At 42.9% G+C, this 12,876-nt stretch overlaps 1 protein-coding gene across 1 annotated transcript in view; it reads right to left on the reverse strand.

Annotated features, from left to right (window-relative positions):
* Positions 1-783: 783 nt before the first annotated feature.
* Positions 784-12,876, reverse strand: part of LOC147114108 (organic cation/carnitine transporter 2-like) — a 140,538-nt gene continuing 128,445 nt past the window's right edge. Inside the window, exon 12 of the mRNA XM_085995728.1 lies at positions 784-8,646. Coding sequence (XP_085851854.1) covers positions 8,610-8,646 — 37 coding nt within the window. The 3' untranslated portion in view covers positions 784-8,609. The remainder of the gene's footprint in view (positions 8,647-12,876) is intronic.

Below are 12,876 nucleotides of genomic sequence, written 5' to 3' on the forward strand. Positions count from 1 at the left end.
GGCACAAGTTCCCAGATGTTAGTGAGGAGGACTTTGCAGGGTCGACTGGGTTGGGTGTGCCTTTCTTTTGTCCGAAGCTGCTGTCGAGGTCGAAGCCGGGTAGTCCGTTCGGTTTTATTCTTATTGTTTTTTGTAGCGGTTGTATACAACTGAGTGGCTTGCTAGGCCATTTCAGAGGGCAGTTAAGAGTCAACCACTTTGCTGTGGGTCTGGAGTCACATATAGGCCAGACCAGGTATGGACGGCAGATTTCCTTCCCTAAAGGGCATTAGTGAACCAGATGGGTTTTATGACAATCCGATAGTTTCATGGTCACCATTACTGATACTAGTTTTTCATTCCAGATTAATTTAATTAACTGAATTTAATTTCCCCAGCTGCCATGGTGGAATTTGAATTCACGTCTCTGGGTCATTAGTCCAGGCCTCTGGATTAATGGTCCAGTAACATAACCACTATGCTACCGTCCCCATTATTAACGACTCATGGTCCTTAACAGGCTGCGCAGCCCATTCAAATTCAGACGCATACGTGATTTTTACTATTTAAAAGCCGGTAAAAAAGAGCTGCAGACAGCTGCGCGGCTGCACAGTTTAAAGGGAACATTAGCCAGAACGTAAAAACCGGTGCAACAAACAGAAATCAGGATTAATAATTGGGGCCTGAGGAACGTGCCAAACTCAGATCATATTCTTCTTTAAGTCCGTCTTTATGTATGAAAATTAAAGATTGAAGCCATCAAACCATTTATGTACATTAGGCACAATAATAAGAATTGCAAAATGGAAACTTATCATTTTTAATGATACTCATTCTGATGCCATAAAAATGCATTCAAAGATTCAGAAAATATAGTCCAAGTCTCAGTGCTGTTGTTGAGGTAACATTTTTAAAACATCACTTTAAGAAATCACCATAAAATTAGTGTGAACTCATTACAGTAATTGGTAACATTTTATGTGTAAGTTTAAAAAACATTAGTAATGAAATAAATTATTAAGTGCTGCCACAAAGTTGATTTAACATGTGGTCAGTAAATTAATTAATAATGAAATTCAGTGACCAAGTTGATTAAATTTTACTAAGTAAGTTAATTCATTATTAAATTATGGTCTAATTGCTTTTAGAAGATTAAGCAGGATATGGAAGGCCAAAGATATTTTGGTAAAATTGAAGGTAAGTGATGGTTATCCCCATATTATTATATATGGATCTGGGTGTTGGAACATGAGCAAAGTTGTCGAGCAAAAGATACTAACAGCAGAATGAGTTGGTTGTAGAAGCTCCAATGATAACAGTCTTAATCATGTTTTTCCTTTTACGAATAATTTGCAGATGCCTCTGCAGGTTTTCAGCAGTCACTTTTCCACAGACGGGTCCAGAAACCCAGCCCTGGTGACAAGGTACAATGGCATTCCAACAGAGTTTGAGCAACAGTATCAATCAGGAACAATTTATAATCATAGCGAAGTGCCAAGAGCTGGATGTGAGGCATTGTTGTCTGTGCAATAATAAATCGGTAAAGTGATACTGATTGTTGTTGCTGGAACTCAAAAGATCACTGCTTCTATTAGATTGCTTATGTAGCCAGTGTGTACTGGCTCGTCATTAGACTGTGAGATCCACGCAGTAGTAAAAGCAGGCAGATACTGAAACATGGCTGTAAAATGCTCCTGAATGCTATGCTTTTATCTCTTCCAACAATGGGACTAAAATCCTGCTCCTGTGTGCTCATGGCACAGAGTGGATAGAATATCAGGGACTGCGGATTTGAATTTGACCCAGGTTTTGTGATGTTCCTGCACTAGGTGAGCGAGAGGCTTCAGCTGCAGTGTGGTGCAAGCCTCATTAATACCTTTACATTTATAGATTTGGGGGCATGTTCTTGCTGCCCTGGGAGTTCCAATGCATTGCGTCACTGGCATGAGAGTGCTTTGTGCCTTTAAAACCTGAAGCAGAGCACACTACTGCAGGTGCGCAGCCACTGGAAATACTCTTAAAAACTATACTTCCAGACCTTTTGCAGTAATTTAGGAAAGATTGTTTTTGGCGTTGTCATTGCACTCTACTTCTACTCTCACAGTTTCTCAACATTGGATCTTTAACTTGTTGCCTTTTATTGCTTAAAGTTTTTGTTTTGCTCCCCTAGCATCCCCTTGTTTTTTGTGGTATATATCAATGATTTAGACTTCAATGAAGGGGGCATGATTAAGAAGTTTGCAGATGATACAAAAATTGGCCATGTGATAGACTGCAGGAAGATATCAATGGACTGGTCATCTGGGCAGAAAAATAGCACATGGAACTAAATCCAGAGAAGTGTGAGGTAATGCATTTTGGGAGGGCCAACAAGGCAAGGGAATGTACAATAAATGGTAGGACACTGAAAAGTGTAGAGGAACAGAGGGACCTTGGAGTGCATGTCCACAGATCCCTGAAGGACAGGATAGGTAGAGAAGGTGGTTAAGAAAGCATACGAGGTACTTTTCTTTATGAGCCGAGGCATAGAATACAAGAGCAGGAAGGTTATGCTTGAAATGTATAAAACACTAGTTAGGCCACAGCTAGAGTACTGTGTACAGTTCTGGTCACCACATTACAGGAAAGATGTGATTGCACTAGAGAGGGTACAGAGGAGATTTGCAAGGATGGTGCCTGGACTGGAGAATTTTAGCTATGAGGAAAGATTGGATAGGCTGGGGTTGTTTTCTTTGGAACAGAGGAGGCTGAGGGGAGATTTGATTGAGGTATATAAAATTATGAGGGGCCTAGATAGAGTGGATTGGAATGACTTATTTCCCCTAGCAGAGGTCAATAACCAGGGGGCATAGATTTAAAGTAATTGGTAGAAGGATTAGAGGGGAATTGAGGAGAACTTTTTTCACCCAGAGAGTGGTGGGCATCTGAAACTCACTGCCTGAAAGGGTGGTAGAGGCAGAAACGCTCATCACATTTAAAAAGTACTTAGGTATGTACCTGAAGTGCCGCAACCTATAAGACTACGGACCAAGAGCTGGAAAGTGGAGTTAGGCTGGATAGCTCCTTTTCAGCCGGCACAGACACAATGGGTTGAATGGCCTCCTTCTGTGCCGTAAATTTCTATAATTCTATGATTCAAGCTAGCTTGCCAGAGCTCAGCGCCAGCACCCTGGGAATTGCATGTATATTTCTCTGGGAATTCTCCTTGCCCTTCAGGACATTTTTACATTAAAGGTGCTATATAAATGCAATTTGTTGTTGTGGTTGATGAAGGATGAGAAGGAGTTTTGTAGCCAGAAGCAGAGGCAGATTGCCTGACCCCACTCTAATGTGGAGCATGGAGTACTGGCCCACTATGTCCATTGCCATTTCTTCCAGGCATGTCAAAGGTTTGAAATCTGCTGTTCCCCCCTCCAGTTTTCAAACACTATTTTCTACTGTGGGCTTCCTTTACTTTCAATCATAAAACATTGATGAAATGCTGACTATTTCTTGAGGTCTTGCATAGCTATGCAATTGGCTACTGCGTTTCCCCAAAATAAAGTGCAAATAACAAAAAATATAAATGGGTTCTGGGGGAATCTTTAATGGCCTTACCCACAGTCAGTGAAAGGTTTCTTGGGAGGCTGAAACAGCTAGTAGTTAGTGACCTTAATCCTGTGTGTGGCATTAGCAAGAATCCAATTAAATAGAAATCTAATACAGACAAAAGTGCTTAATTTTTGTCATGATGTGGAGATTTTTGTCAAAGTGGTTCCTTTTTTCTTCTTGCCATCTACAAAGCTATATAGCCCGACTATTTGATTCGAAGTTTGAGGCAAATTCCCTGATTTGACTGACAATGGTTGATAGATACCTACAAAAAGGTGATCGGGGCCAAACAGATTTAAATAGCCGTTTGTTATTTTGAGAAAAGCAGCCAATGAAACACATACTTGAACAAATCAGACAGGATGTTTGTATTTGACTTGAATGACAGCCTTGCCCTCAGACACCAAGCACAGATGAACTGACTAAAATCTTTAACAGTTGTATCAAATTAAGCTGAGACATGATGAGTACGAGTGAAGCTGTTTTGAACTCCTTATGTGCCATGAGAATTAAAAAAGCCAATACATGCTAAATATTAGGGAAAAAATGCTTCATTTTTGTTATGGGGCATTGAATATAAAAGCAAAGAATGAGGCTGAATCTGTGCAAGACAGATTGATTCTTGTTTTGTGCTAAATTAACTAATTTCAACTGAGGAAACAATTTAAGCTACCCCTCTCTGCTGGCTCAATCTGATTTCCCATAAATGGTGAAACCAGATAAAGTAGATTCTAATAGGCTGGTGCCCAAGGTCTGTAAAGCACTAGTCAAAGCATTTGTGATGGCAGCTATGCCTGAGCTTAGGAACTCTGTCATGGGAGGCTTCACTGCAGACGGCCACATAGTGGCTATGCTCTTCATAGTCAATTATAGACTTAGAGAATGCTTTTATTTATAATTAGATGTTCTATCTATTCCCCATTATCACAAAGATTCTTGAAACATTACATTTACAGATTAAATATACAGTACCACTGTATATTTAATCATGTAATACTTACAATCACACCTGATGACTGGGGATTCAAACACATTACAGTTCTGAGCTCAGTATTCAGTTTGATTAAACCTTTGAATCCCAAGCCCTTGTTACAATTAGTTACTTTTTATATCTTATTCTTACCCATCCTACGTGGTAATCAGAATGTCTCTATACCAAAAGTTAAAAACTCCATATAAGAAACTAATAAGGAATCTAGATCTTATCAATAGCTCAGCCAACAAGTCGAATCCATCACTAACTAGCTCCTTTCCATTGAGCTAACGAGATCCGTATACTTCCTTATTTTTATCATCTTATCACACATTTCTTTCCCTTTATATTTAATTGCTGCTCGACCATGTGAATCTTTTCTAGTCTTTAGCCTCAATTTTAACTTGGGGAATGAATCAGGGATGTGGGGGGTCAAAGTTGGTGGTGAACCATCCGGCCCCTCAGAGCGAGAGGCCAGAGAGATTTTAACTCCAGGCCTCATTTGCATGCCCTGACACTGCCAGCAGGAATTAAGTCAGCCCAGGACAGCTTTAAGAGCTGTTGCATCTTTTATTTCACCTCTGACTCTTATGGCCTCCCAGTATGTCGTATGTTATGTGCCAGGAGAATTACAGCAGGAGGCCACCTCATTGCAGCGCGGGTGCACGCAGCGTCTGAAGAGCAGCGGTCCTGGCGTTGTTGCATTGGGACCACAGTGTATTACTATGGGAACAGAGAGAAAAGTTTGTGCTGTTATGTGGGATTCAACATTAACGTATTGGAAGATTCCCAAAGGCATGTATGTGCATCAACAAATAGAGGGTTGTAAGGAAATGAATAAGCTTAGTATTTGCAGAGTGGGGAGAACACAGTTAACCAACAACCTTAGCATAGATGGAATAAAGATAGAAATGCCTCTGTGCAGTGGTTAATTTCATTTGAGTCAGAAGAGACTTGGTTTACTGTTAAACCAAATTTATCACAATTGAAGAAGATTTAAATTTCTATTCACACAGTTGGTATATTCACTCATGAGGAAATCACTTGGAGCAAACTCTATTATAGTCACATGAGCCTGAAAATTTTGCTTCAATATATTAGGAACAGGAGTAGGCCATTCAGCCCCTTGCGCCTATTGCACCATTCAATTATATCATGGCCAATGTTCCCTTTAATTTTGGGGGGGGGGGGGGGGTGCGCGGCCCATTCAAAATACCGAGCATGCGTGTTTTTTCCCATTTAAAAGCCAGTGAGCCAGCTGCGCGGGACCGCCAGAGCGCTGTGCAGCCATGCAGCTTAAAGGGAACATTGATCATAGCTGATCTGTATCTTAACTCCATTTATCCACCTTGGTTCCATCTGCTTTAAGACACTCGCCTAACAAAAATCTATCAAGCTCAGTTTTGAAATTGTCAATTGACCTAACCTCCAGTTTTTTTTTTTTGGGGGGGGGGGGCCTTTTGTGTGAAGCAGTGCTTCCTGACATCACCCCTGAATGGCCTTGCTCTGATTTTAAGGTTATGCTCCCTTGCTATGGACTCCCCCACCCGAAGAAATAGTTTATCTTCATCTACCCTATCAAATTCTTTATTCATTTTCAACACCTCAGTTTGATCACCCCTTCATCTTCTATATGTGAGGGAATACAAGCCTAGTCTATATGCAACCTGTTGTCAAAATTTAAGACTTAGTCCCGGTATCGTGAATCTGCACTGCACCCACTCCAAGGGCAATATGTACTTCGAGCAGCGGTGCCCAGAATGGAACGCAGTACTCCAGATGGCATCTAACCACAGCTTTATACAACTTCCACCTGTTTGTATTCCAGCCCCCTTTAGATAAAGGCTAACATTCCATTAGCCTTTTTGATTATTTTTGTACTGGTCCACTAGTTTTTAAAGTGATTTCTGTACTTGGATCCCTAAACCTCTTTGTTCCTCTACGGTTCTCACCAGCTTATCGCCATTTAGAAAATACTCGGATCTATCTCTCTTGGGTCCAAAATGGATGACCTCATATTTATCCACACTGAGCTCCATCTGCCACATTTTGCCCGCTTACTTAATCTATCAATGTCCCTCTGCAACTTTCTGCTCCCATCTACATTACTTACTGAGCCGCCTAACTTAGTGTCATTAGCCAACTTAGATATACGGCTCTCTATTCCTTCTAAACATAAAAAGGCTATTCAGCCCAAATATCCTGCTCCATCCTCTAGACCTGCTTTAGGACCAACTTGTGAACTGTGTGACAATATTAACTTAATCATTCCATGAGGTCTTCCATTAATATTATCTCAATTGTCATTAGCATTTTATTGAGACCAAGTTAATAAAGGAAGTTAGATACCAAATAAAATCAAGGGTTTCAATGAATTCCATAAAACACTCAAATATAAATCCCGTAATTTAGATTAACAGCCGTAGCCTTCCATTACAGCCTTATTACTCACACTCATCAATCCATAATTGTAGATCACGATTCCTAACAAGGAGAATAAATTATAATCTGGAGATGAACAAGCAAAAGAATCGTTTCAGGAAACCGATAAAGTAAGTGCAGTATAACTGAACATCATCAGTGACTACATTCACAATCAAACAATAGCTGCAAACATATGTCCAAATCTCATTCTAGAGTATGATTTATGTTCAAAAAAAGGCACCGTAAATACTAGTATATCATTTACACCATGTGTAAAATAATCCCTAAACTTCCACACAAACTAATGGACAAAATTATAATGCTTCTTCCCCACCAAAATTCTCAGCTTCATGTCATTATCTACAAATACAGTATTTCCTATTCTTCATCATTTCAATCAGAATATTTTTATCATCTATTACTCCATTTTTCCAATATAGTGCTATTTAAAGGATAACTATCTCTCTCAATTTCAGTCTTGGCTTTCACCACTGATTTTAAATTTCTTCTCCCTGTATCTAATCTGATGAACTATTTCCCATTTTATATCAGCAGTGGGAGTTTGGACTCAAGCTGGAGGAATGGAGCAGGAGTAACAGTTGACAGCAATAGCTAACAGCATCAGCTGAAAGGAATGCACTGGTTAGTTGCTTCTGTTTGGTACATGGTCTTTGGCAAAATTGCTCTCCTGGGAGAGAAACCAGAGGGAGGATATGATCCATATAGGGTCAATTTTCACTTCTATTGCCTGGTGCTAACAGGGTAATGATGGCCTCAAAATAGGGTTGACAGCCTTACCGCCCCAGTAGCATCAATGAAAAGGCCGGTGACATTTTGAAAGGGGCTGACCGCTGGACGCCCAAATCCCCGCCTGTTTTCGGTGGTAGACTCCTTTTAATATACAAATCGGGAGTCCTAGGACCACGATTGCCATTTTGGGTTGGAACTGGTCGGAGCATATGCCGTGCATTCACTGACCAGTTCCACGGGTGATGGGAGCCTATGAGGTCCAGCCAAGGTAAGTTTCCCAGTATTTTTGTGCTCCTCCAGGTCTCAAAAAATAATCTGAGCCACTACCGCCCTGGGAACCCTACCCTCGGCGATGGTGAGCCCACGTCCCGCACTTACCTTGCCCCATATTGGGAGGCTTCAACCCAGCGAGCTGTATAGGGATGCCCTTTGGCGTCCCACAGTGCAGCGGCTGGATGTTAATAAGGCCAGCGCCTCAAAATTGTGGCCGCTTCTTTGCTGCGGGTATGGCTGACCAACCGGCCAGCGCACTCCATTGGTCTGTTGGCCAAAGTCAAAATCGACCCCGTAATATACTTTTAGCCCAAACTGTGACACAAAGTTTTATGTTGTACAAGAATGCATTGTTGGTTCCAAATGAAAGTGAGAGAGTGCAGGAAACATAAAATGGTACAGTGCTCTGTTGATCTGAGTATTTGACAGTGATCCCTGAGTATCTCAGTTACGTTGCTAAGTATATTTCAATAGGAGATATTGTTAGTCTGTGACAGAAACTGGAAGGAAACGATTGATTGTCCATTTCTCAATTGGTGCAGATCTGTGGCCAGGGCTGGGTTAAATTTCCTCCTTTTTACTGACCACCATATTGTTTTCTCCAGTTGTTGTTACATCTTTATAAAAATGGTTGTGATTTCTGGGAGATTTTGAACCTGCAATCAAATAAAAAACAGCACTGTCATAATGAATGAATGTTAACTGAAATTTTCCCATCACGTTTCAATGGGTAGATAGAGTCACTTATTTCATACCAGATTGGTTTCATTTCAGTAATTCAAAAAGGTTGAGTGTCAGGTGATATGTTAATGGAATGTGTTAATGTACCAATGCATTACTGTGCTACAGATTGCTAACAGCAAAACATGCTGGGATGTCAGCGAAGATGGTAATGCAAACTTTGCACCCGAGGGATCGGCACCTTTCCATCAGCTCAGGTTGATAGGAAAATCAATCTCAGCTCAGTAGGCAGGGGGCACAAGCACAAACTATCTATCAAATATTCAACACTAAATGGGCAGGTGGAGTGGGAAATGCGTTAGAGTTAAGACATTAAGTCATATCAAGTTGGTGTTAGGCTTATTTTCCTTGTTAGGACTGTTAATATGTCTTGAAAGCAATGTTGCAGGAATTACAGATAGCACCTAGTTTCTGTTATAATGCCCATTGTTTCGCAAGTAAATCTGCTGGAATTTGAGATCTACAGATCAGGAGATCAGAAGTTTACTGCCAGATCTGTGCTGTGTTAGATGATCGGAAACACTGGTGGAGGTGCTGCCATTAGCTTTGGTGGTCCCTAGAGTTACCATCCAGGAACTGAACATTAAACTCCTGGCCACCGCTGTGAGCAACATGGGAGAAAAATATGAGAGGCATTAAAAAATTGTAATTTTCTTTGAACACTTTCCTTTATTAATTAATAAAAACATTGGAGATGGGAAATAAAGTAGTTTCACTGGATGGGCCATTTGGAGGCAGGCAGGTCAGGTGATGGAACTTCCAGGAATATGTCCAACCAGAATTGGCACCCTAGTGGCCCCTGGAAGGTGGAGGGTGGGGTGGGGGTGGTTGGGGGTGCGTGCAAAGCCAGCGTTCTTCAGGGATCTCTGCTGGAAAGTGCAGGTGTGGAATTCGAGTGAGCCCCAACAGCTAAATATCCCAACCACACTCACCGTCTTGGTCACTTAGTTCTGAAACTAGTGACAGCATTTACTAAAATTATATGCTAATAGGAGTTACAATTAAGTGGGTCTCATAGAGGCTCAACTTTTCTAAGAGACCCAGCTCCTTCCCTCTTGGTCCTCTCCTCACCCTGCACCTGACCACTACCTTTCCTGGCATCAATGGTAATCGACATTGTAATAACTCGCTCTGTTCACACACTTCTTCTTTCAAAAATATCATCACAAAAAAAGTGAACCTTGACCTCTCTGTCCCTCTCAAATTCTGCTCAATTAATGACCTATTCCCCTTGTCCAAACTCCTTGAATGTGTTGTTCTCTCACAGGATGTTGTAAAAACCCATCTAGTTCACTAATGTCCTTTAGGGAAGGAAATCTGTCATCCTTACCTGGTCTGGCCTATATGTGACACCAGACCCACAGCAATGTGGTTGACTCTTAACTGCCCTCTAAATGGCCTAGCAAGTCACTCAGTTGTAACTAACCGCTATGAAACATAATAAGAATGAAACCGGATGGACCACTCGGAATCGACCTCAACACCGACCAAAGGCACGGCAATGGCACACCCAGCCCAGTCAACCCTGCAAAGTCCTCCTCACCAACATCTGGGGACTTGTGCCAAAATTGGGAGAGCTGTCCCACAGACTAGTCAAGCAATAGCCTGACATAGTCATACTCACAGAATCATACCTTTCAGCCAATGTCCCAAACTCCTCCATCACCATCCCTGGGTATCTCCTGTCTCACCAGCAGGACAGACTCACCAGGGGTGGCAGCACAGTGGTATACAGTCGGGAAGGAGGGGCCCTGGGAGTCCTCAACGTTGACTCCGGACCCCATGAAGTCTCCTGGCTTCAGGTCAAGCATGAGCAAGGAAACCTCCTGCTGATTACCATCTACCGGCCTGCCTCAGCTGATGAATTAGTATTCCTCCATGTTGAACACCATTTGGAAGACGCACTGAGAGTAGCAAGGGCACAGAATGCACTCTGGGTGGGGGACTTCAATGTCCATCACCAAGAATGGCTTGGTAGCACCGCTATTGACCGAGCTGGCCGAGTCCTGAAGGACATAACTGCCAGTCTGGCCCTGCGACAGGTGGTTAGAGAACCAACACGAGGGAAAAACCTACTTGACCTCGTACTCACCAATTGACCCGTCGCAGAAGCATCTGTCCATGACAGTATTGGTAGCAGTGACCACCGCACAGTCATTGTGGAGACAAAGTCCCGTCTTCAAACTGAGGACAACCTCCGTCGTGTGGCACTACCACCGTGCTAAATGGGATAGATTCAGAACAGATCTAGCAGCTCAAAACTGGGCATCCATGTGGCACTGTGGGCCAGCAGCAGCAGAATTGTATTCCACCACAATCTGTAACCTCATGGCCTGGCATATCCCTCACTCTACCAATACCAACAAGCCAGGGGACCAACCATGGTCCAATAAGCAGTGTGGAAGAGCATGCCAGGAGCTGCACCAGGCGTACCTAAAAATGAGGTGCCACCCTGGGGAAGCTGCAACACAGGACTACACGTATACTAAAAAGCAGAAGCAGCATGCTATAGACAGGGCTAAGTGATCCCACAATCAACAGACCAGATCAAAGGTCTGCAGTCCTGCCACATCCAGTCGTGAATGGTGGTGGATCATTAAACAACTAACAGGAGGAGGAGGCTCCATGAATATCCCCATCCTCAATGATGGTGGAGCCCAGCATGTGAGTGCAAAAGACAAGGCTGAAGCGTTTGCAACCATCTTCAGCCAGAAGTGCCAAGTGGATGATCCATATCGACCTACTCCTGAGGTCCCCACCATCACAGAAGCCAATCTTCAGCCAATTCGATCCACTCCATGTGATATCAAGAAACGGCTGAGCGCACTAGATAAAGCAAATGCTGTGGGCCCCGACAACATCCTGACTATCATGTTGAAGACTTGTGCTCCAGAACAAGCCGCGCCTCTAGCCAAGCTGTTCCAGTACAGCTACAACACAGGCATCTATCCGACAATGTGGAAAACTGCCTGGGTAAGTCCTGTACTCAAAAAGCAGGGCAAATCCAACCCGGCCAATTACCGCCCCATCAGTCTACTCTCAATCATCAGCAAAGTGATGGAAGGTGTCATCGACAGTGCTATCAAGCAGCACTTACTCACCAATAACCTGCTCACTGATGCCCAGTTTGGGTTCCGCCAAGACCACTCAGTTCCCGACGTTATTACAGCCTTGGTGCAAGCATGGACAAAAGAGCTGAATTCCAGAGGTGAGGCGAGAGTGACTGCCCTTGACATCAAGACAGCATTTCACAGAGTGTGGCATCAAGGAGCCCTAGTAAAACTGAAGTCAATGGGAATCGGGGGGAAAACTCTCCACTGGCTGGAGTCATACCTAGCACAAACCTTCCAACTCCCCAAAGCCTTTCTACCAACTACAAGGCACAAGTAAGGAGTTTGATGGAATACTCTCCACTTGCCTGGATGAGTGCAGCTCCAACAACACTCAAGAAGCTCGACACCATACAGGACAAAGCAGCCCGCTTGATTTGCACCCCGACTCTGGAACAGTACCCATGGATTGGTGGGTAGCTAATGTTACCCCACTGTTCAAAAAGGGTGGTAGAGAGCAAACGGGTAATTACAGACCAGTAAACCTGACATCGGTAGTGGGGAAAATGCTAGAGTCCATTATAAAGGATGTAATAGCAGAGCACTTGGAAAAAAGTGACCGGATTGGACAAAGTCAACATGGATTTACAAAAGGTAAATCGTGCTTGACTAATCTACTGGAATTTTTGGGGGATGTAACTGGTAAAATAGATAAGGGAGAACCAGTGGATGTGGTGTATTTGGATTTTCAAAAGGCTTTCGATAAGGTCCCGCATAAGAGATTAGCGTGTAAAATTAAAGCACATGGGATTGGGGGCAAGGTATTGACTTGGATAGAGAACTGGTTGGCAGACAGAAAGCAAAGAGTTGGAATAAACAGCTCTTTTTCCGAGTGGCAGGCAGTGACTAGTGGGGTACCGCAGGGATCGGTCCTTGGACCCCAGCTATTCACAATATATATTAATGATCTGGACGAGGGAACTAGATGTAATATCTCCAAGTTTGCAGACGACACAAAGCTGGGTGGGCATGTGTGCTGTGAGGAGGATGCCGAGAAATTCCAGTATGATTTGGACAGGTTGGGTGATTGGGCAG

This window comes from Somniosus microcephalus, chromosome 8 (assembly GCF_052327205.1).
Source record: "Somniosus microcephalus isolate GS21.2 chromosome 8, FLI_Smic_1.0, whole genome shotgun sequence".
NCBI classification, from domain to species: Eukaryota; Metazoa; Chordata; class Chondrichthyes; order Squaliformes; family Somniosidae; genus Somniosus; species Somniosus microcephalus.